Genomic DNA, 26072 nt, shown 5'->3' with positions numbered 1-26072 from the left:
ATCAGATGGCGGGGTAACCGGTTGGAAAGACCCGGCAAGCCCAAACGTATAGTGAGGCAAACCATCCGGCGGCTCAGGAAGGGAAAGCAGGGCTTACCCCAGGCTGTTCTCACCGGGGGGGCGGCTGCTGATCCGGACGGGGGACATCGTCGGGCGGTGGAAAGAGCACTTTGAGGAACTCCTAAACCCGACCAACATGTCCTCTGCAGAGGAGGCAGCGCCTGAGGACCTAGGGGGAGGCTCACCCATATCCCTGGCAGAGGTCGCTGAGGTAGTTAAAAAGCTCCTTGGTGGCAAGGCGCCGGGGGTGGATGAGATCCGCCCTGAGATGCTGAAAGCGCTGGACATAGTTGGGCTGTCCTGGCTGACACGCCTCTTCAATGTCACATGGGGGTCGGGATCAGTGCCCATGGAATGGCAGACCGGGGTGGTGGTTCCCATCTTCAAAAAGGGGGACTGGAGAGTGTGCTCTAATTACCGGGGTATCACACTACTCAGCCTCCCGGGGAAGGCTTATGCCAGGGTGCTGGAAAGGAGGCTCCGACCGCTTGTCGAACCTCAGATTCAAGAGGAGCATTGCGGATTCCGTCCCGGCCGTTGAACAGTGGACCAGCTCTTTACCCTCGCAAGACAACTGGAGGGATTCTGGGAGTTTGCCCAACCAGTCTACATGTACTTTGTGGACTTGGAGAAGGCTTTCGACCGGGTCCCTCGGGGATTGTTGTGGGGGGTGCTGCGGGAGTATGGGGTGCCAGACCCGTTACAACGGGCGATCCGGTCTCTGTACGACTGCAGTAGGAGCTGTGTCCGCATTCTCGGCAAGCAGTCGGTTTGCAGCCAAGTGTGAAGCGGCGGGGATGAGAGTTAGCACCTCCAAATCTGAGGTCATGGTTCTCTGCCGGAAACCGGTGGATTGCTCCCTCCAGGTGGGGACGGAGTGCCTACCGCAAGCGAAGGAGTTCAAGTATCTCGGGGTCTTGTTCACGACTGAGAGTAAGATGGAGCGGGAGATCGACAGGTGGATCGGTGCGGCTGCAGAAGTAAAACAGGCGCTGCACCGGACCGTCTTGGTGAAGAGGGAGCTGAGCCGGAAGGCAAAGCTCTCAATTTACTGGTCGGTCTACGTTCCTACCCTCACCTATGGTCACGAACTCTGGGTCGTGACCGAAAGGACAAGGTCGCGGCTACAAGCGGCCGAAATGAGCTTCCTCCGTAGGGTGGCCGGGCTCAGCCTTAGAGATAGGGTAAGGAGCTCGGTCATCAGGAGGGAGCTTGGAGTCGAGCCGCTACTCCTTCACGTCGAAAGGAGTCAGCTGAGGTGGTTCGGGCATCTAAATAGGATGCCTCCTGGACGCCTCCGACTGGAGGTTTTCCAGGCACGTCCAACTGGGAGGAGACCCCGGGGAAGACCCAGAACACACTGGAGGGATTATATCTCCCAGCTGGCCTGGGAACACCTCGGGATCCCCCAGTATGAACTGGAACATGTTGCGGGGGAGAGGGAAGTCTGGGTCAGCCTGCTTGGCCTGCTGCCACCGCGACCCGACCCCGGATAAGTGGAGGAAAATAGATGGATAGATGGATATACAGGAGATTGTTTTCACTTGAAGAAGTGTGAAATAAAATAGCTTGAGAAGACGCTGAATGAAGAAGCCACACGTTTGCCTGTCTTATTATTTCCTGTTTTTCTCAGGCATAAATCTGTTATCAGGCTTTAACTTCAAGCTTGGACCTGTAACATGTACACAACTGCTATTTATAGGTAGGTTCTGATGAGACATCTCTTTGGAAAGCTACAATTCTTGTGATTCGATTTATGCAAACCATTTCAAGATACAATCACAACAGCAGGTACACTCAACACCTCTGTCAGACCACCAACCCACAAACAAGCAGTTACAAAATCGAGGCAACTCACCGATGAAGCTTTATAGAAGTCCACCTCTCAATAATATTCCAACAAAAATGGTCTTGTTACATTGTCAAAGGTCCAGACGATCCAATCCAGTAAAATATTTAGTCCAAAACACATTATTACATCCATAAATACCCATGGACTGCTGTTGCATCATTTCAAATTAGCCGGCAGATATGCCTAACTATCTATGTATTTTCGAACGTAACTTCAGTTTGCATGCAAACTCTGTGTCTCAAAATGACGGCTGCACTCTGACCTTTTGATTGACACCTCATTTGACCTATTAGGAGCTTCCTTGTCCTGTCCACAGCCTACAATAGCCAACAAGAGTCCGTGTTGAATGAAAGTGCTTGCCCCTCTTCTTTCGTGTAACACTCGAGCCAATTGCAACCGATCGTATAGCCAATGAAATTTTCGAAAACAATGATATGCAGCTTCAGGGGGTGGATTTAGAGGCAGAACGTGGAAGTCACCTGCGAAACCGCGAGTCAGGTCGCTGTGTCCGTGCGGTAAATGCAAAGTGTGGTTTTGGAGAATTTAGGAGAGTAAATAATGGTGAAATAACTTATAGATAACTGTATTTAGACAAAAATAAGCTATAGTTTCAATTATGAATACACATTTCTACACAGCCTAGGTATGTTACCATGGTTATCATGGGTCCCCAAATGTCTTTTTTTTGGAAAGCGCCTCGACATACCCTTAGTAAAACATGTGTAAAATATTAATTTTCTGTGGTATTGTTCTAAAATTTGAACTTGGACTAGGTAAGGCTTCATGCTGCGGTCCCATTGTGTTTTCCAGCTAATAAGTCCCAGCTATAGTCATCTGCAGACATCTGTTTGCAAAAAAATATTCAGGCGGAAATAAAAACCTTCTACTTCAGTGTGTTCAAACTTCTATTACTCAATACCAGTAGCACTTACAGTGATTCTTACTGTTGGGGAAGAAACTTCAGAGTGTTACCTTTCAAAAGCGATCAAAACCATGCATGTACTCCAACTGGTTCAAGAACAGCTTTCAATTTACTTTGGGTATGCCTTGGATAGGCGTTTTAGGCTCATTTTAGTGGTAACATTAATAATGAACTGTCAAATAATAATGAATCAAGTAAATGTGCATGTTATTTAGTAGGTAAGTGATGGTGACAACAACAAACTGCTGATCAGAAACGTTTTCAAAACTTAGCATAGCTGCTACTGATACTTGTTCATGTCTAGACACAACTAGCTGTGAGGCTAAACGGTAGCTAAATATCTTTGAGTCACGTGTTGTGGCTTTTCTGTGTGTGCTGTTTGTGTAGTTACATGAGTATCCATGCCCATGACTTGACGTAATCCTCCACGATCTTCATGCCCAGCTCCTTAGTGTCCACTAGTCCTGTTATACCCCTGTATGGAGGAGAGGGGGGAGGAGTTATTTGAGCAGAAATGAAGCAGAGTAAGAAAACAGAGACCGGTTCTTTCAATGTTACATCAGAGACAAAGACAAAGACACTAAGATACAGAGAAATGCCAGGTTTGTAGGATCTTTGTCCATCAGCCAGATGCTAACACTTGACTATACACATTTCAATCCCAGGTCTTGATGAGCTATTGTTCTGTATATAGCTTAAATAAAAAAATATTTTTTTCTAATGAAACTACAACGGCCTATTAGGGCAGATGTAGAAAAAAATGTAATACATAATCAAAATTAGGTAGCAGGGGAAGGGGGGAATATTCAGAGAAAAAACAAAGTCATACAAGAAAAAACTGACAAATTTACATTTTGATTTACAGATATGCAATGCCTTTCCTATAGCACTTCCTATATTCAGTCTTGTGTTTTTCTTTTAAATTTATGACTGCAATCTCAGAGAATATGCAAGTTTTGTCTTGTAAATTTACGACTATAATCTCGGAAACAATTTTTTTGTTGTTTCTATTGCCATACACGCCATCATATGAAATATCCCCTCACTGCCACACTCAAAGTCTGACATTCATTTTTGCAGATAATATCTAAACATGTAGAAGTTAAAATAGAAACTAGCAGAAAAACATATGAAGGTAAGTCACCCTCTTGTAATGGTAAATGGACTGTACTTGTACAGTGCTTTTCTAGTCTTTCCGACCACTCAAAGCGCTTTCACACTACTTGTCATCGTTCACCCATTCACACACTGATGGCAGGCTAAGTGCCACCTGCCTATCGGACTAACTCATTCATATACCGCAGTGGCGGGCCGAAGATGTTCATAGTTACAGCCTTAAAATGAATAATAGCTGTGGTGCCACACTGTGGTTATAAGGTGGTATTTCAGCTGCAGGACAGCAGTGAAGGCCCAGGTATAAAATGCACGGCCCGCCACTGATATACCTTAGGCATAGCTACGGTGGAGGGGAGGGAAAAGTGTCGGTTGGACGAAGTGCAGTTAGTTCGTTAGTGCTGTTGAGTGATCTTTGACAAGTGGATACAGCAGAAGACAGACATGAAAAACAAGAAGTAGTAGAAGTTACAGTACTTGGCAGCATGTTGGAGGTCAGTTACACTACGAGCCATTTCCAGAGCATCTTTAAAGCTGGTTCTGTTCGCTACAGTCACAGTCCCATTCTGAGTGATGAAGTCTGGTAGACATCTCTGGAGAACTGCCACACACACACACACACACACACACACACACGCACACACATGCAACGTGGCTTTCCACTGACTAATATCCACATTTCAACTGATTATCCACGCCATCTATTATGTAAATAAAATGGGATTTATATGATGAGCCCATTGACACATTATTTTTTTATGACTTTGGTCTGTGAAAAAAACATCTAATTTGACTTATACAACCTACTTTAAAATTCAAGCATTGACAAAACTAGTTAACTTTAGGTAGGATGTGGGAGGAGGGGGGGGTATCTCATCCTTACATGGTCTACTGGGTACAATCATGGAGGGACAGTCCTCATCTCGTAGAACCTGAGATACTGGCTGGAAGAAACAGCGGAGAGACAGGAGGGTTACAATGACAGCATGTATGAGAGTTCTGGTTCTTGGTGAAGACTTTTGGTCGGCACACACACAAAGTTAGTTTGAACTTTGGAAAAGGGGGAATTCAGGTTTCATCAAGATGTATTTGAGATGTATTTGAGAGTCCGATACTGGACTGCACCCATGGACTGTATATGAGAAGTGGATGTAGTCACCGTGACGTCACCCATTGCTTTGTGGACTATGATTTTGAAGCCTTAAGTTCAGCATTTTTGACGTTGCCATCTTGGTCTTCCATCAATTTAAAATACATACTCGTATGTATTTATTATCTACGACAACCATTACGTAAGTTACTACGAGCCACAATGGAAGCATTTGGCTGAAAGTCACCAGATAACATGGTCACTCATGAAACTGAAACACCTGTTACTCTGAAACGGTTGTGATCCTTTTTAGAATTCTGTAGAACTTGGGTCCACTGTTGGAATGTTGATTCTGACAAGCGAACACTTAACAACCAGACATTCTGATGCTGGTAAACCTTTTAATTCAATGTTTAAAGCTCGGTTAGACATCTGGATGGCTGAGGCAAAACGCCACTTCTGTTGCCGACATGCATACAAATGTTTAAAGACGCCGGCTTTAAAAGGGCCATTAGGCGTTTGGCTTCACTTTTTAGCCCCTTGGCAATACCTTACGATTCTGTCTATTAAAGTTTCAAGTAGGATCCTCTTTGACCCTCACAATACTGGTCTTCACCTAATCACAGTTTATCAAACCACATCAAGTACTCTAGTAATAAATGTATACAATGCGTCAGTGTTGGTACCTTGTCAGGGTTATTAAAGCCAGGCTTGCAGAACTGTCTGTAATATTCCCAGTAACTCCTGCTGAGTTTGTGTTGCAGCTGCATCTCAGTGTAGGTGGCAAACTTGTCCGGGCACTTTGATACACACATCTGGAAGAAAATGCACACTGACATTACGTTTGTGATTTGATAGACTACTGTTAATGGACAGGTGGATCTAACCTTCATCAATGCCAACGCAAAGTTGCAGTCAGCTAGTAAACATCAATCTCAGTAACAAATACTTTTTTTATTAACAACTGCAATCTTGTCTAAGTTAATAAGCACTAGACAATATGTGGCACTTTTTGTAACCCTAACCCGTACGCCGTGACCACCGCACTCTCACTTCCAACTCGTCAAATACCAACGATTGGTCAGTGCCCCTCATCGTCTGATATCAACCAGACTTTTACCCGTGTGTTTTATACCTGGGCCTTCAGTGAACCACCTCCTAATAACCTCATTATGACGCCAGCATGATGGGATGCTTCGTCATTAATGGAAAATACATAGAGTCAAAATCAATGTAATTAACACAATGACAAGAACAAACTCACAAGAACCAGTAGCATGTAGAATAACATAAAACCCAAATAACACGATTCATCAGGCCTCTGCACATTCCAGCAAAACTGCGGCACGAAAACACGCATTCATCCACACACTCAAGAGCACCATTCAAATATTATTCACATCAGAGGGAACAATATTAACCATATCATAAAAATGACACGATATAAAAATGAACACAGTAATAACACTACTGCAGATGTATAAACACAAAAGCAGTTCACTTACCAAAGCTGCTGTTCACTTAAAGACAAAGTCCATCCTCCTTTCTTTGATTACAAAGAGTTCAATGACACGGTTGTACAGAACATCGGTGCGGTTCAGTTCCAGCCAGAAGTCCTTCTCGATTCATGGATGCCAGTGAAGACAGTCGAGCCTCCCCAGTTGTATTTCTTGAATACATTTTAATGCTTTTGAGGGCTGAAAATGTCCCCTCGACAGAGGCAGCAGATATTGGGAACATGTCTAAATACTAAAAATGTAATGTCATGTAAAAACGTCTTACATATCTTTAAACTTTAACTCTTACTACTACAAAGTTCTGCTAGCTAACTTCACAACAGTCACGCTAGCACACTGACCAATCAAGCCGCACGATAATGCTGACGTACTTGTAGGCCAGCTAGAAGCTCTGACACGTCAAAAAATACGCCCAACATGTCAAACTAAAGATCTGATTGGTTGAAAACTATGACAATCAACAATATTGTCCCCATTTATTTCTGCAAAGAGATTCACTTCTGAAGGCCTCGGGCAGATTTTTTTTGGAGAGCGAAATCTGATTGGATAAAAGCTCTACTTAAAAGCGCAACTGAGGAAGACAGTAGCTGTGCAATGAGATAATAAGTTAATGGAAAAATATTTAGAATGCATGTAGTGTATTTATGAAAAATAATGAAATTATAAAATAGCTATAATTTTGTGATTTTGTCAGGGCCAGCAGAGAAGGCCTTGCTGCTTTTACCTAACTCCAATGTAAACCCATCTGTTATGACATAAAGAACTATTAGATGCTGAGAGCAATGACAGTATAATAAGCGAGAGAGTCAGTGTAAGGATGGGCAGATGGATGGGTCAAACAAACACAGGACTTTCACCCAGGAGATCGCTGTGAAACTTAGCCAATGTTTGCTTCTTTTACATTTGTTATGTAACTTACATACTTAGCTAACATCGCATATTTAAGTTATGTAACAAGTATACTTATTTCAAGTAACCAGCAAACTTATTTTACTTAACAAACATTACTTATTTTTACCCCAATCACAATCTGTTCTCAAAGGCTAGAGGGGAACATAGAGTGTCACAGTTTGAAGCGTAGGACCTCTGAGCAAACATCTACATTTGACGAGTTGGAAGTGAGAATGTATTTAATTCAATATATCTCAGTGTTGTTCTAAACTGACACGATAAATGCATAGCAGCAGGCGTAAGATAAAGTGATGCTGTGTTACTGCAGCAGTCGTAGTAAATGGAGTACCTGCGTTGTGGGGCACTGCAGGTTGATGAGTATAGCCGGGTTGGCACATTTCAAGATGTTGAAATAGAATAGGATGGGTTTCTTCCTGCAAAAAAAAAAAAAATCAAAATCACACAGATAGTGCACATTTCCCCAGTGTGCACTTATTTTCCAGTTAGTGATTTCATGTTCCAGAATGCCTTGAAGCAAAGAGTAAAGATTGTTGGGTCGAAGTGCATTGGTCCCTGTTGCTCTATTTACTTCAATTATGAAATTCTGAAATCCTTTCAGTAGCTAAACCTCACAAACTTGTATTTGCAGCTGTCCGTTGTTCAAACCAACAGATTTAGCATTTTACTGCAGCTCCTAAAGCTTTTAAAAATGATGGATGCAGCTCTATTTCCATTTGATGGAATGGTGGTGCAAAAATAACCGTTGAGCCTTGGGTTTAAATATATTTCACTCAGTGTAAGAGTCGACTATCTTTATTGCTGGTCTGCGCTTGGGTCCTTCCCCTGCTGCCCGCTTGACAAAACTGTGACAGTTGGTGCAACATGCTGTATTTGACAGCCCATACTGACTATATTGATCATACTGTGAGTGTAGAAACTGGAATATCCACGGAGGGGAAATGGTTTTCTGGAGATGTACGTAGAATGAAGATGACTCATGACCTGCTCTCACACTAAGCTCTAACCACACTGCAACTATCTGAGTGTAACGTTGCACCTTCTTAGTTAAGAACACCAGCCACAAAAACTAAATAAAGTAACCACATTACTCCTCAACCCTCTTTCCAAGCCTTCATTAAGTATTTTATTACGTAGATTTCTTTTTTCATGCCAATCACTTCAGTTGTTAGAACTGTATTTGGTCTTGTATTTGTGTAAGTTTAATACCCTCTTCTGTGCATACACAACTCATAGGGTCGTCCTTCAATCAGAGGATCGGCGGTTCGATCTAGTCGCATGTTGACGTGTCCTTGAGCAAGACACTTAACCCCAAAATGACTCCCGTGCCTACGGTGTGTGAATGAGTTAGTCTGATAGGCAGGCAGCACCAGTAGATGGCAGCACACACAAGAAAAGCATCCTGTGTGTTGGTCTCAGCCACTCATCCCACTGAATCCTCTGAGACTGACAGACACATCCTCTCATCATTCTCCTGCAGCCTGCTCAGGTACATGCTATCATTCACTTCTATGGTCGCATCAAGTTATTTTTTGGAGTAGTCACACACAGTTCTTAGCATGATTTATCAATTTAAAAGACACCGAGTTTTAAGGCCTACAAGTGCTTGTACTAGTAGCATTTTGGTTTTCATCCCAGAGAGAGTTAGTAAATATGTACTGTGTCCTAATTCAGTGTGTGGATTTTCTGAAGTCTGTCTCTTTATCCTAGGATGATCATAACAGGTCGATATGGTCCGTCTCATATCAAAGACTACTTCAAATGCGGCCAAGAAATGCAGAACCGAACTAGTTTAATAATAACAGCCTTCGGTATCCCATAATCCTTTGCACAGTATTCCTTTGAATTGTTAAATGGAGCCTGGTGATGTTATTCAGACAGATACAGATAAATGGAAGTTTTATGGAAACAGTATATCTAGCTACAAAACGGGTAGCTCAAACCAAGCAATCAGATTGGTTCATAGCCATGATAAAGTATCTACATACCATGATATCTAACTCCTATTATATCACCCATCATGATATCATATCACCCAGCGGCTGAGAATGTTATTTTTGACACTAATGTTAGCTAGCTGCTGCCTCTGTAGCACAAAGACTGAAACTATCTGACGCAGGTTTTGACACCAGATAGATAAGGCTTTAAGTAGACGCAAATGTAAAAACTCTCTCCGGAGATTTTGGCAACCAACACTCTGACAGGGACAGGAGAAAGTGAAGCAACATCCCAAAACCAAGCAACACATCTCCACCCGACAAATAAAGACGAGCCTCGTACAAGTAGTTATCAAATTCATCGTCAGCGACGCTGGTCAGTTTCTCAGTTGCTGCACAATAACTGGCAACATACAAATTTTGTAAATACATAATAATGAACAATAATTACATCAAAATAATGATAAAGTAATATGCTAGCTGCTAATTTTATTGTGAACATAATTAGATATTAATACAAAACTGACTTGGATTGTAATGTGTCTATAACTTTCATATTGGCATTCTGAGCTCATTGCTGACTGTGATATGTTGTGATTATATCACAGCTACGCATCAGGCCAAACAACGCCCCTGAGCTGTGATAACCACAACATGAAATATATTCACCGATAGTATCAAGGCTACATGAATATTACATAAAAAGTACAGAAAGCTGAATAGAGATGATGATGGGATCTAAAGGAGTATAAAACTACACCCACCATAATAAAGAACTCAATAAAGGCCTCCCAGTGAATAGCCATCATACTAAATGCATAAGACACGTGATATACCACCCCGGTACAAACACAAATATATAAACCAACAGGGCCATGTTATCTACACACTGTCACAGTGTAGGAAAGCACATTGCTATCGGCAGATAAGTGACAACTTTGTTCGGATCATTTTCTGTAACCAGTGTAGCATGAAAGCACGGTGGGACCATCGAGCTAATTCCACCGTGCTTTCATGCTACACTGGTTACAGAAAATGATCCCAACAGCAGGCCATTCTTTCTTCTCTCTAATAGTTTAGCCTTTTTCAGTGCAGCAGCCATTATGAATGAGAAGGTTAGCCGAAGGCTACACTAAACTACTTGCAAAATTTTCTCTCCATCTCCATCACGGCTAGAGCCTCAAATCACAGTGTATCATCTTAAATATATATATATATACATATATATATATATATATGTTTCGTCTCTCCAGTTCCCTCTGACTTTAATTGTTTCCATAATAAAAGTTCAGATCATGAAAACACAAATCTTTCTAATAAATGTAGAAAGTTGTTTGTGGTCCTTTTGTTGTTCAGTCTTAATACCCTTTATTAAGACTGAACAAGGTGTAAACAAGGTACAAACTGGTGTAGATCCATAGTTTTTTTTGGGGGGGGGGGGGGTCAACTGGCCAGCCAGCGTTTCTCAGATTGGAGTGAGACGAGGAGAAAAGGTGATGTCGTGATCTTCACAATAAAACATCTTTGATGTGTTGAGTCGAGTCTTAGCCAATCAGCGTTAAGATGTCTGCACCGTCTTTCCCTCCGTGACAGTTTAAGTTACGTCATGTTCCGTTACTGTTCACACTGGGTTAAGTTAACGTCCACTGCATGCGGAACTTTGTGGACTGCTAACGTTCATCATTATCATTATTATCATCATTAGGAAAAAACATAACGTGATGAAACATAAAGCCCCCCCGTGTTCCGCTTCAGTTCACGCGGTCACTCGTTAACGTTAAACCAGAACACCGGCGGATCTGGTTGCAGGTTGTTTTTTTTAACTCAAAGTAGAATGAAAGGCCCAGATACTGATGAGATGATGAGGTCAAAGAGCTTCAGGGAGAGGAGGCTGTTTGTGTAGCGCAGCTTGATGCAGGGCTGAGCTGTGAAGGAGCTGGGCCTGGATAAAGGTGGAGGTGGGCCTGGATAAAGGTGGAGCTGGGCCTGGATAAAGGTGGAGGTCTAAACAGACGTGAGTACAGCTTCCTGCTGTCACAGTGTTTTAAATACATTGATAAGGCAGGGTATGCTACATGCAGCCTCTACTCCAATGAGATGAACTCCAGCAACAGTCCCATGTGCAGTTAAATCACAGCTATTATTTTACTTTTAGAATGCTACATTTTAAAGCTCATTAAAATAAAATGCTCCTGGTATGTGTGACACATACAGTATCTGTACTCATTTAGTTTAGTTTTGCACAGGTTGCACGTTATTGTTGTTTTGAAAAGATATGCAGTGTAAAACTCAGTACAACTCTTTATTGCCAAATATTTTAACTTGTTTTGTTTCGTTTTGCACAGGTTGCACTTTATTGTTATTATCTTGGAAAGCTATTCAGTGCAAAACAGGTGAATTGCAGCCACAATAAGCTATTTTTTGCCAAATATTAGTTATTTTTTGCACAGAGAGAACTTTATTTGCATTGTTCTAACAAAGTGATTGCACATTGTATTTGTTTTTGTCTGATGGAGCAATCTGGTTTACTTGAAAGTGATTGCAATTTGCTTTATTCTATTATTTGAAAAAGCACAGATGGAGGAGTCACAAAATGTTATTATTTCAATAAAAGTTCAACATGGACCATTTTGTTACAATTTTGTTGGGGCGGTGGGGCATGAACATTTTTCCTCCTCCAAAGTGGGGCGTGACAGAAAAAGTTTGAGAACCACTGCCTTAAGGACATAGGCGCAATTTACGCAAATGGGTACATATATATATAAGAATACCCTGGTATTAATCTTACGCTGGGCAAAAAAGGTGTATTATGTTTTATATCATGTATTGTTTGGATTATCATGTATCCCTGTACCCGGTTGGAACATACGCTGAATACGCATGTATATGTATCTGAATATTATCATCAATCAGTGAGCAAGGTGTGTCATGTGTCCTGAGTACCAGCAGATGTCATTGTGTTGACATATACATTTGACCTGGATGGACAGTATGTTCATCCATGTTTGACTAAATTTAAGGGGGGTTAACATGACGCTGTCATGACCCACAGGGGAGTATAAATATTCTCGGTTTTAAAGGATCGGGGCTTAGTTGGGGGAAAATTCCACCAGGTCTGAACCTGCGCTGGGTTAATCTTTAACTTTTTAGAAATCTCCAGACATTTGAAAACAGCCTGCTCACTGAGGGTTCAGGGGTTTTTAAATTCTTTGTTGATTTTTATATTTTTATGTTAATCATTTTTTCTCTGTATTTGGACCAAGAGAATATACTTTGAATTGGACAAAAATAAATAAGTAACAATTTAACTTTTTCCGACCGACTCTTTTTCTTCATCTGTCTTGGGAACTCAAAGAGGAGAGGTCTCCTCCGATTAGGAGACTCTCCCAGCCCCTGTGGTAAGTTGACGGAGCTCCAGCACGGCACACGACTGATGCATACTTTATGCGCACACACATCTACACATACTAGCATCCGTTTTCTATAGTTAAGAGAAACCCGGGGAAGTCCCTCTTGAGTTTGAAAGAGCTTTATATCTGTTGGGCTCTGAGCAGGGAAGAACAAATTTTAAAAGACTTTATAAAACCGACGGCTATTCGAGCGACCGATTATACTATTTAGTATATCAATGTTTGGCGATTCGGAAAAGAAAGCAAACGAGCAATCGATCGTTCTTTTGTTGGCGATTTATTACTATTTAGTGCAATCGGCTACCGGGATAAGTTTCTCTTAAGCGAAAGCAATGGAGGCAAATCAGGGAGAAGTGAGCAGGAGCCACTCTCCCTCAGGTCAGGTGAGCGAGTCACATAGAGAGAGAACTGAACTCTGCCTCTCTTCCCCTTCTCGCAGTCTCTTGCTGCAACAGGGGCGCTCGCAGGGGGCGACCGGACAGCGGGGCACGAGTCCCGTGGATCCGGGGTCACCCCGGTGGCAGCTCGGGTCTGCCCGTCGCCGGCGAGGTCCTCTCAGTTCGCTCATACACTGCTGAGGGATCCTCGTTCCACTTTTGTTCATTTCAAACAAAAGGCCTCCTACTTATTTATTACTTTTTATTTTTTGATAAATTAAAAATTTTTGATAAAAAATATTTTTTTAATAAATAAAATTTATTTTTTTTATAAATTAAATTAAGAAAGCGTGCGGGGGCACCGCGCGCTACAACGTGAAGATCATCGGAATTTGATGGATTATATCTACATTCATGTACAGACTTAGAACCCTTCTGGGCTGTAAACAAGCACACAATGACATCACTGTCAGTCTGTGAGGATCTTCAATGTGTGCATGTGTGTTCACAAACAGCTCATATTGCACTCGAAAAACAAGGCAAGTAATTGTAAAAAGAATAATCTCCTGAGCCTCTTCAGTTCACGCTCTGTAATGATTCTATGATATTGGCAGCATGAACAACGTGTTGTTCTGTGTCGTAGGTCTTTCTGTTCGTTGTGACTGGTATTCTCTGTGATGGATGCAACTTCAAATGTAGCGATGTGCAATACTTGAAAAAAAAGTCTTGAATAGAAGAAAAGTTATGAATTTTTGAAATATGGAAATTAAAAAGTACAAGTACACACACACAACATGACTTTGTTACGGTAATACAAATTAATGTAATTAGTTAAGTGGCAAAATGTTACAAGTAGGGATGAGATCATGCTTCCAAAGGTTCTCCAAAGACATTCTCACTGATGGGACAAACCACAGTGTTCGTCCTATCAGCACTGTCCCACATTGATATCATCACATGATGCAAGGTACATATGTGTTTTTTTCTTTTCTTGTTCGTTGGTAGGTTCTTTAGCTGCAATAACTTTCCAAGTTTATCTTACACACAATAATTAGGTTAAAAAAAATGTCCATATTTTTTCCATAACAATGCTGTCAACAGATAAAATAAATTATGATTAACCAATATGTTCCAATGTTTTCAGGCAAATATGCAACATAAATAAACACTGAAGTAAGATCATTAGAGTGACTACATGTGAACGTGTGGGGAGACTGTAGGTGTAAAGGGATCTGTGTGTAGAGTGTAACAGTGACTTACACGTTGGAAGTCCCCGTCTGACCACAGAACTGGCCATAGCTGTCTGTTGGATGGAGCACCTTCCTGGGGTCCCCATGTAACCAGGCTGGACGACACAGACAGACAAGACGGACAGATCATTCACTGTAGCAGAGAAACAGTATGGATATACGTATATATAGATATAGATATTAAAGCTACTAAAAGACCTTAAACTATTCGCAGCTTTAAACATAAAAATCTGTTTTAGCTGTCGAAATCCATCTACCCCTGATGTACAACACAACAGAGAGGCATGAAGACATCCAGTAGCCATGGGAGGAATCTGTGTGTGTGTGTGTGTTTGCTTATTTTCAATCATCCGTCATCCCTCTGTGCCAAAACAGTGCCGTGGCATAAAATTAGAAGAATAAATCTCAATACTGTGATTTACTGTACTAGGTTTTGAGTTCCTGCACTTGGTTTGTCTTTGCCTAAGTCATTAGTATTACTGTTATCTTCTAGTTTGTACTAGTATGAACCTCATTACTACAGTGCATTACAACATAATTCTGTATGTTGTCCTTAAGCATTACATCATTGCTGAAGCTATGACTCGTTTGAAACATGAAATCAATGTAAAATGTAAAATAAATATGTAATACAAAGTGATTTTAAAGGTGCAATATGTAATGTCTGGCCACCAGGGGGCGGCCACTCACCTCTACTACTGTAGGTCCATACAAACTAAATCTACAGTCATAAATTATAAAAAAACAAAACAACTACTAACTAGCAGCAGAGGGCAAGACATCGAGAAACGACTCCTATTTTAGTTGTATATACCAATCTAATGTCATTTGATATGCATAAAGATGCATTTAAAAGTTGATCAAGTGGTGCTCCAAAGTTATTCTCAAATAAAGGCCAGGGTCGTTTTTCCCCTCAGTTGCAGAGAGAGCTTCAGTAGGCCTTTATTTGGGACCGGCTGATACAAGTGAACAGCCTTCGTTTTCTGAATGTTTGAAACTGAAATTGTGGCCAGATGTTACACATTATAACTTTAAAGAGATACGACCGTTCTCTTTTGTGCAGATGCTGGTCGGCATTTGCACCTGTGCCTCAAGCTAACTGTTTCAATCCTTTTTTTTTTCATATTTTTGGAAAGGAAGAAGTATTCAAAAAAATGAACAGGTGCATATTGTTTGACAGCCCAATTTTGTGTTGTTTCTATGCTAGTGGTGGATTGGAGAAGTTGACTATCCTCTCTACACAAAGGAATTAGCTTGTGTTGAAAACCTGCCTTTCCTCACTAGTAAACCGTCTCATCATTGTGACATTCATATATCTACAGCGCAGTGGTTGGTGTAGTTAATGACAATGAAGAGAGTGAAGAGAAATGAGATTGTGTTCATACTGTGTGTGTGTGTGTGTGTGTGTGTGTGTGTGTGTGTGTGTGTGTGTGTGAGAGTGTGTGTGTGTGTGAGTGTGTGGCTCTGAAAATAAGGATGGATGAGACAAAAAAGAGATGGGGGCTAAGTACAAGGTGCAGACGGTGCATGCGAGAGAAAGAGAGAGAGAAAGAGAGAGAGGGTGATGTCATCGGGAATGATGTCATCAGTGTTTGGTAGTAGCAGAGTGGAGTGGAGTGATTCTTTGTGTAAGAGTGTGTGCACACACACTATGGTGTGGTGTGACGGCTCGTGTGGTTATTGCATGCATGTCTATGTGTACAGTGGGATTTGTGGATTCATGCCCTCCTTATAGGGTGATGTCACTTGTAGCCAGTAGCCCCCAGTAACACACGCGAGAGGTAGTGGCAATAAGAGCCCCATCTATAGGAGCAGGAATAGGAGTGGTAGTAGGAATAGCACTAGCAGCTCAAGCAAAAGCATCAATAGATTGAAATAGTACTAGCACGTATGTATCACCAGGCAATTCTGGCTCCAGCAGCCTTTTAAACCTTTGACTGTTATCATCATAGACTGTTAGAAGAAGTGGACGTTGTCATTGTGATGGTGTAATGACCGCAAAAGTCTGCCTTTGGGTACGGCAATTGTGAATGGCGAACCTATGAGTTATTGTCCTTCACATATTTAAAAGTGCTGTATTTATGAATGCTATTAGTTGCCTGTAATGATTAACAGAGGATATGAATAGGGTCTGCTATTGTTATTAGTTTAGTTGATCTGGTTTGTATTAATGGTGACAGGGGGGGAGTGACGCGAGAGGAGAAGGTGCGCGCCGACAGGGGAAGCCGTCGGTGTTTAGTGGACTCGGAGAGAACGATTTGCCGGTGACTGCTCAGCAACGGACCAGAAAGGAACTTTCCTGGGATTACACTCTGCACGGGGATTCAGCACGGAGTAGAGCGGGAGCCTCACGATTGTTTTGTTTTGCTGCATCCTGTATGCCGAATGAATTTGATTTATATTATATTGTGTTATATTTAACTGGCTGTGTGGTTTCTTTTGTGTCTGATGTGGTCTGTCCTCATAGTGAATAATAGTGTGTTTTCTGTACCTTCAACTGTTACGCAGTCAGATGTAGTGTCTGTATACCTGACCAATTCAGATCCGCCCGTGCCCTTTCATTTTAGAGTATGTACTTTTCCCTTTTTGGGTTCATATAATTAGGTGAATTGTTACAACGGGACCCGTTGGTTTGTGGACTGAAGTTTTGAATCATGAAGTTTGTTATTTTGGCCGTCGCCTCCTTGTTGTTTGCAACCAGAAGGGACACTAGAGGGTGGATCAAAATGTTACAACTAACTTTTAATGAACTGAAAACACACTGTGAAAGGACAACACCATGGTAGAGACATGTCAATCACTGTGTAGCCCCGCCCTAAAGCATACCCTGCTTTATGGTCTGTGTGACTCTAAATGGACCATAATGTACTAAATGAACATCATGCTGTATTGAAGAAGACTTGAAACTAGAGATTGAGACCATAAACTCATGTTTACAATGTTTACTGAGGTAATAAATCAAGAGAGAAGTAGAGTCATTTTCTCATAGACTTCTATACAACCAGAGGAGTCGCCCCCTGCTGGACATTAGAGAGAATGCAGCTTTAAAGCTCTTCAATATTGGCTCCACTTTTCAGAGGTTGCTGCCTGGTTATTAAACATCTAAATGTATGCCATCAGTTCTGTCCCTGATGGTTTACATGAGCTGTTTCAGATACTTTGCATATTGAAAAGACAAATTCCACTTAATTATTGAATAGTTGGGCCATTTTTGCACATAAATATAAAATAAAGTAAGAAATGAACTCAGCACCAGGATGTGAAAGCTCCCAGTGATCTCACCATTGGGTGATATCATACTAGTAAATGGGATTTAGGGGCTGCCTGTTGGGACACAGATGATGTCATACTCCTCCACTGCTGAAGCAGAAGCTCTGCCTGCTGCTTTACAGTATCGTAGAGGTTGAGTTCGTCGTTTTCTGTATTTAAAGCGTGTTTCTGTATTTGTTTGTAATTGGTTTAGTACGGGATTGACAATGTGTTTTCTGTATAGATTGATTTCTGTATTTGGTTGTGTTTTCTTTTGAATGCATGTGTTTTTTAAAGTGGCTGTAATTTGAGCTTTCAGGACAACCGTAGCTTCAATAGGAAAACCTTGGATAATGTAAGCTACTGTAGCTTTAAAAGTATCTGAACAGTATCAGAGTAAGCAAAGACTGTGTTTCATATGGAGCTGTGCTCCAGAACATCAAATCCTTCAATTCAGCTTCCCCCTGGACTTCCTGCTGTGACTTCTGGGGCTGCTGAACATTTGGCAACAAAGAGATTTCTGTTGTGATTTCTGCTGGCTTATTGTCTCCTCCACGGCCTCGGTTTCTCACACCTCGCTCTATCTCTCAGATAAGCCAGCAGTGTGCTGTCTCTCCCTCTACACTTTATCTCTTTCTTTTCCCAATGTCTCTCCTTTCATCTCCTCCTCTGAACCACCGGCCAGTTAAACAATCAATGTGATCAGGGCACGGACATAGAGGACATAAGTCAGGGAAACAGTTGAAAACCAATTGTTCGGGAAGACAGAGATAATGACAGAAGCGGAGAAATTCTACATGAAGCAACAATCATCTGGTCCATAACTTCAGAGGCACTGCATTAGAATATGTAATATGAGAACAGAGTTTGCAAGCTAGAAAACTTAAACAGTGGTCCAAAATAGGCTAAAAAGCTCGGTGATGATTCTCTCTGGGTTCATCACTATGGAACACCTTTCCCATTACACACGGTGCTTTTGATACATTGTTGATAGAATGCAAAGACTGTATATAAGAAGTGGAAGTAGTCACTGTGACGTCCCAATGAACTACCATTTTTGAAGCCCCCTAGTTCGGAATTGTTGCCGTCACCATCTTGTTTTTTTGGCAACCAGAAGTGACAGGAGAGGGTGGAGCTAAGTAAAACAGAACGCTGAATAAGACATTTTTAGGCGTACAAAATATTACAGTTAATTAAAAAACTTTCATAAACTGAGAACACACTGTGTTGTCATTTAATTAGACACATTCACAACTAAAACACTGAAATACCACACACACAATTAATAATCACATGCACCCAGAATGCACCTGTGAAAACACCTGTCTCCAATTAGATCACTTAGAAAACAAAGCTTGAACACTTTCAACAGGATTCAGGTTTACTCTGGTGTGAACAACAATGGAGGCTCATTGTGGAAAGTTAGAGGACTGTAATTATAATAAGCTGTATTTAGTTTAGAGTACAATACAGTAATATGTTCATATCATCTTTGTATTGAATTGTATCTGATACTGTTATGAGTATTGAAAATGAACACATTTCCTTTGTGTTCATAGTCTATACTGCATGCTACACATGAAAAAGCCTCTCTAGATAAAAGTGTTTTATACTAGGCACATCAGTGTGCAGTCGGCATGTGCAAATAGCTATTTATTTTGTGTCTGTGTGTTGTGATAAAAAGAGTTAATATAGTTTTGAATGAAGGGTTTGTTCTTGTAAGAGATGTAGATGGGTCAAACAAACACAGTCATTCCTAAATCGAACTAAGTGGTTTTGTTGGCTCAACCTAACTTCATGTGAAGTGTATTTTTGCAATTGCAAAACAATACATTTTTGTTTTGTTTTTGTTCTCATTAACAAAAACAACAGAACAACGACATTCGCGATCAATTAACTTGTGGACTAGTAGCGGCCGGATGTTGAACAAAAGAAGGAAGAAATGAGCAGGCAACTAGTGTAGACAAACACAAACACATTACCAACAGACCCCTCCAAAGTTAAACACCAAGCTCCCCCACAAAGGAATATCCCAATAGTTGAATAATGAGCTCCCGCCCTTGCAGTGTGTGAGTGAATCACTGAGAGAACGTCTCACCTAGAGGTCCGCAGAGCACCACCAACTGTCCTACATGACTGAATAGGGAGTTGGTTTTTTTCGCTGCATGCAAACACACACACACACACACACACACACACACACACACACACACACACACACACACATACAAACACAGCATCGTGGTGTATGTGGCTAATATTTTGAGAGATCAAGAAAAAACAGAGATTGTCGGTGTGTGTTTATTCACCAGACAATGCACTGTAAGAAGAGACTGATCAAAGACGCTTTCTCCCACACTCACTGGGGGTGTGTGTGTTCGTGTGTGCGTGTGTGTGTGTGTGTGTAGACTGACTCACCCACTATCCCCAGGGCCACATACGAGAGGATGACAATGATGAAGATCAAACAACATAAGATATCAGTGCAGCTTCTGAAAAGACAGAAAATAAGGCGTCAACCACAGCAGCCATATTCACAAAACAGCTTATACTACTATAACTTTTGGAATAATATTCTTCATACAATATACTATACAGATTTTGATACAACTTTGACTCTCATTGAAAATCATCATGAGGCAAACGTAGTGTTTAGATAAGAACATGTGATACATATGCTGCTACTGTGAAGAATGTGTTTCTCTATTCTTTAATTATTTGTGTCTCTGGCTCTGGTGAGGGCAAGATAAAGAAACAAAGAGAGCTCAGAGTTTAATGAAGAAGAGCTTATTCCTCTCTAGGAAAGGAGCGAGGGAGAAGTTATAGATGGAGCACCAGGGAACAACTGCGGATTTCCTCCCAGTCGCACAGCTGAAAAGATGCAATTATAGATCAAAATAACACGTGTGTGTGTGTTTGTGAGAATGTGTGTGTTGTGTGTGTGAAAGCTAATTACTGCGAGGACTGAAGTCAGATTTCTGGTTGATGTGGGGAAAATTAGTTTCATTCCGCTACAGATTGATTAACCAGAAATTAGCTTAATTTGAGACCTCCAAACACGATGTGTAACGGACATTTTCAAATATTCTGGTGTCATCGTCATTGTTAGTGTTCTTCTGTCTGAAACGCTCCATTTTAGCACCTGTCTCTTTAAGATCCCCTACCGCAGAAGCCCAGTTTGCTCTGATTTTCCATATCTCTGTTGTAGTCGTCTTCACATCGTACCTGCAGCCGCGGACTCAATGTGTAGCGTCACTTCCACCGGTGACAGTATAGCTGTGACATCACCACCTCAACCAAGTCCTGAGGGCTCGTTTAAAGGGTTCTGAATATGGGCTGGGTGCTTTTCTCCGTATACGCGGAGGGTTTGGATACTTTCACAGTATCTATATAGCACCTAGACCTGCTTTATAATTGAAAAAAGAGACATGGCAATCTCACTTTCTACAATATGGGACCTTGTAATCTGTCTTTCACAAGTCCTTAAACCTAAAAATGTGGGTCTTGTACATCATTGGGTGGGATGATATAAATACCATCTATGAGCCTGTGATCTCTCAGGTACAACCATACACTTATGTCCTCCATTAAATCATCTTACTATTAGACAACTTCACAGTGCAAGACATTGAGACTTGGTCTTCATAGTCCAATGTCTCTATGGTCTCTCTTTGGAATAAGACACCATGTCAACATGGACGTCCTGTCGTGTCTTTCTCAGTGAGGAAAGGTGTTCTTGTCACTGTTACATTATCTGTTGAATAACTTGAAAGGGCCACAGTGACCTTTGATGACAGGGAAGGTTGAGGCTGTCCAGGCGTAAAGATGTCTCAATTTCTTGAGACATGGTTGTTTTGTTGACTGGATTTTGGTGTTTAGAGCAGAAGAGCCATACACGCCTCTCTTTGTGACATTGTTTCCTGAGTTCTTAGTGCCGCCGCGATTAGTCTGCCTCATTGACTGAAAATGCATTGACTTATATGTTAAATTAATCTTTTGTCTTTGGAGCTGCTAAATACACTCATAAAGCCATAAAGCTGTCTGATTGCTACCCTAAAAATTCTATTGAAAAAGGTTTTGAAGGGAAAACGGACGCTTTCTAAGCTGCTGCCAGCGGATTTCCATCCCCCCCTCCCCCGGCAGTGTACTCTGAGTATGTAACAAAATGAACACAAATGGTGCCAACTCAACATTATTGCCAATGGCTACATTTACGTGCACTTATTCTTATTAAAGAAAGACAACAACAATATTCTTACTAAGATGTTTACATGGCTAATGAAAATGAATATTCCACCAATATTTCTGTTCAAATGCAGCCGTGCATATTCCGTTGAGCTGCTAGCGAACAAAGCCTCCTTCTTTCACACCTTCAACCAACTTCTTTAAAAGGTCGGCATGCGATATTTGTGCATACCCAAAAACCTGTTGATATCCATTTTTTCCTAATGTTTACTAATAGGTGTGTGTTCTCCTTCCAACCAGAAATGTGGGCTTTTCTTTTAGGCATGCATCCCTGTGGTAAACCCCTAAAGCAGGGCTGTCAAATTCAAGGCCTGTGGGCCGAATCCGGCCCGCCACGTCATTGTATGTGGCCCGCGAATCCGCCAGCAAAAAAAAAGAAAATTGTTTAAAAAACAAATTTAAAAAAATTGAAAGACTTGATAGACTTGATAATAAAAATATCCCCATAGTCGAAGTTATGAGATAGAAAGTCAAAATGATGAGATAGAAAGTCATAACTATGAGATACTTAAACACACAGTCACAGAAGCAGCTCTTTGGCTGGTTACTGTACACTTGACATGACATGTATTGTGAGTACATTGAAGACTACTTTAAACGTGGCTTTAAAACAGATGAAATACTTCACGTGGGATTGTGCAAACGCACCCTTGAAAGGATTTTAAGCATTGAACAAAGTTATTGTAATAACTTGTGTTTGATATTTGTCTTTGCTATTTTCTTTAATAGTTTGATCTTTGATAGAGTAATGTGGGTTTCTTAACCCTAAATTAAAAGGATTTAAGTTATAACAGAAATGTGCTTAAATATATTTATACATTTATATAACTGCATGTACAATATTTTTACACTTGAATAAACAATAATCAAATGCAGAGACAGTTATTTACCAATATGTTAGGAGTAGTTACATTTACACAGTCTTACATTTACAACCGGCCCTTTGAGGCCGTGATGCTGATGTGGCCCAGAGTGAAGATGAGTTTGAGACCCCTGCTCTAAAGCAATTGTTATGCATATATCAAATGCGCTATGTACAAAGACAGCTCCTAAAACCCGAATAATATCAGCATATCCCTCATGTCTTAATGTAAGTTGCTACATTCAGAACAAGGCATAATAGGGCCACACATGTGTGAATGCAGGCGAGTGACACCTGCCGAGGTGATATAGAAATTGAGAGCTCACCAAAGGTGAAATCTATGCAAAAAAAGAGTCATTTTCTCATAGACTTCTATACAACCAGAGGAGTCGCCCTCTGATGGACATTAGAGAGAATGCAGCTTTAAGGCAGTTGCCGCCTGGTTGTTACGCACAATTCTGTTATTTACTGACTGAAAAGAGGACCAGGAAGAAGAGATTTAGCTGTTTTGCCATTACTTAGCTTTATCCTGGAGTATCCTGGAAATACTAGTGAAGACACAGTGTTATAATATTGGATGGCTTAGTGTGGGCATATACCGTATATTCATATATACATACATACTTTAGGACAGACTATAAAGAATAATGCATTGCTTCTGCTTTGCATGTAAAGATGGAAGTATGGAGTTACCTCCTGTGGACTGGACCTCTGAAGGAAGGATCAAACTTGTGTGGTTCTCCTGGAAGAAGAAGGAAAAGGAGAGCAAAATAGTGAACAGGTGCTGAGACTTTCATGAAAGTATTTCCTTATTAATATCTCCGCCTGGAGATAATGAGATCGGTCATGCAGTGTGCGTGAGAGGGGGCGTGCGTGCATGCCTCTCTGTGTCTGTCCTCGGCTAATCTCACAAACTGCTGCAAAATGTTTTGGGTCCTCATTTATGGCCACATGACACACCTGGCATAGATATGCACCTTACTGTGTGCACCTTTCTCCTGTTGTTAATCCCTCCATTAGGAACCCTGAAAATCCCACCAGTGACACCTCAAATCCTGCTGCCAGCAAATCAATTTAATGTTGCTATGGCAACTCTCTGACAACCATAAGAAAGGGCTAAGTCAACTTCTCTTCATTGTGAAATGAGTCGTCTTCGTCCTGACTGTGTGCATTGTGTGAGTAAATGCACACAAGTACCCTACAACTAGGGTACTTGTAATTGTAATTGTAATTGAGCATAAATAAAACCGTAACACAATAATAATAATTGGAGAAAAGTTTACATTAGTTTAGGTGAAAGAGTTAAAAAAATAGGATCAAAGCTAATCGAAAAAACAAAGCGATTGCCATTTAAAGGTGCCCTTTGGAGTTTCATGTTGCCATCCAGTGTTCTTCATCAAGGCACATTGTATTGCTGTGATATGTGTGTATCCTTGAGATCTAAAACACAAGTTGAGAGCATTTCCTTTCTCATAAAGGCTGTGAAAAGCCTGTTTATTGTGTTTTGAGCATTCAGGCATTTTTCACCTTTATTAGATGGTTGTCACCGCAGAGGACAGACAGGAAATAAGGAAGGAGAGACAGACAGACTTGCACATTCATGGAGCACTAAAGTGTTGAATATTAAATACATCATTAATATTGCTTTTTATTTCACATTGTGAGAGTAGAGACAGAGTAAATCAGAGTTACCTTCATAGCGTTGACTTTATGAATGCTACCTAACAACGCTAACACTGTTTATTGGGAAATGAAATAAAAATCAGAAAAGGGGCATTTTAAAATAAAACGTCTGTCACAAAAATTATATAGCCTATAATTCAGTTATAATGAAATACAATGATGAAATAACATTTCATGATAATGACTTTTAATAATTTCTTTAATTCTCTCACAATATGTTGGTTTATTTATATGGTTAAAACAGTTAATTCATGTGATAGTTTATTTGTGTTTTATATTTATTCAATGTTGAACATTTGGGGGTTCATTATGTAAAATGATATGCATGCTTTTGTTGTCGGCCGTCTGTATTAATAATAAATAATATCAACAACTCAAGACTTACACTTAGTCAAAAGCTGAAGTTAAATTAAAGTTATATACTGCATCTGTATGTATAATGCAGGATACTTGGTGACACCAGCAGCCTTTTTGGACGTGCAAACACCGTGCATAATGTGATGTGTGGTGCTATGAGACTTCCTTTGGACAGCTGAGGTTTACAGCTGAACATGTAAATGAGACTGTCGTTTATTCTCTCTCTTCTCTCTTTCAGAACCTTTTTCCCACCTCCTTCGCAGAGACGCTGAGTGTTCTTGAAGATGAAGATATGGAAATGAGACGATGCTTGTCAAGATTTAAACATCAGCTGCATCATACTTCATAGTTACACACACGCACACACACACACACACATCAGTAATAACGTGCACACTAACAGACAGCACAGGCACACACACACACATAAGGAAAGAGACGTACGCACATACACTTCCTGTCAAATTTACATCTCATGGCTCACAGGAAATATTTAGAGGGAGAAAAACATTTCATCTTCCCTGCCTCCTGTCAGCAATCAAAGTCATGCTTTGTTATGTAACACCAGCCCACCCTGTCTTCCCAGGCATCGATCTCCTCTTATGAAGGAGGTGAAGCCAATGCGGAGGTGCCTTAAAGCTGCATTCTCTCTAGTGTCCATCAGGGGGCAACTCCTCTGGTTGTATAGAAGTCTATGAGAAAATGACTCTAATTCTCTCTTGATTTATTACCTCAGTAAACATTGTAAACATGAGTTTATGGTCTCAATCTCTAGTATCAAGTCTTCTTCAATACAGCATGATGTTCATTTAGTACATTATGGTCCATTTAGAGTCAGACAGACTATAAAGCAGGGCATGCTTTAGGGCGGGCTATACGCGGTTATTGACAGGTCACTGCCACTGCCAGAGCTGTATACGGCATCTCTACGTCACTCCTCCGCATTCCAAATATGGCAACTTCCGTTTATCGGTTGCAAAAAAAAACATGGTGACGGCCAAATTGCCGAACCCGAGGCTTCAAAACATCCATCCATCCATCCATTTTCCACCGCTTATCCGGGGTCGGGTCGCGGTGGCAGCAGGTCAAGCAGGCCGACCCAGACCTCCCTCTCACCGGCAACATGTTCCAGCTCATTCTGGGGGATCCCGAGGCGTTCCCAGGCCAGCTGGGAGATGTAATCTCTCCAGCGTGTTCTGGGTCTTCCCCGGGGTCTCTTCCCAGTTGGACGTGCCTGGA

At 41.2% G+C, this 26072-nt stretch overlaps 1 protein-coding gene across 2 annotated transcripts in view; it reads right to left on the bottom strand.

Annotated features, from left to right (window-relative positions):
* The window catches only part of LOC116398538 (choline transporter-like protein 5-A), a 38826-nt gene extending 15121 nt beyond the window's left edge, over window positions 1–23705 (bottom strand). The window contains exons 1-8 of one of the 2 annotated variants that reach the window (XM_031874913.1): window positions 23487–23705; window positions 20105–20178; window positions 14448–14532; window positions 7795–7879; window positions 5724–5852; window positions 4831–4891; window positions 4425–4548; window positions 3226–3309 (exon numbers count right to left, since the gene is read on the bottom strand). In XM_031874913.1, the coding sequence (XP_031730773.1) occupies window positions 3226–3309; window positions 4425–4548; window positions 4831–4891; window positions 5724–5852; window positions 7795–7879; window positions 14448–14532; window positions 20105–20178; window positions 23487–23590 (746 nt within the window). In that variant the 5' untranslated portion in view covers window positions 23591–23705. The remainder of the gene's footprint in view (window positions 1–3225; window positions 3310–4424; window positions 4549–4830; window positions 4892–5723; window positions 5853–7794; window positions 7880–14447; window positions 14533–20104; window positions 20179–23486) is intronic. The other variant, XM_031874912.1, reaches the window with a different exon arrangement.
* Window positions 23706–26072: the final 2367 nt, after the last annotated feature.

Source organism: Anarrhichthys ocellatus, unplaced genomic scaffold, assembly GCF_004355925.1.
Source record: "Anarrhichthys ocellatus isolate YVR2014 unplaced genomic scaffold, GSC_Weel_1.0 scaffold85, whole genome shotgun sequence".
Lineage (NCBI taxonomy): Eukaryota > Metazoa > Chordata > Actinopteri > Perciformes > Anarhichadidae > Anarrhichthys > Anarrhichthys ocellatus.
The sequence above is the reverse complement of the archived record's forward strand: the minus strand, read 5'-3'. Positions and strand labels throughout refer to the sequence as shown.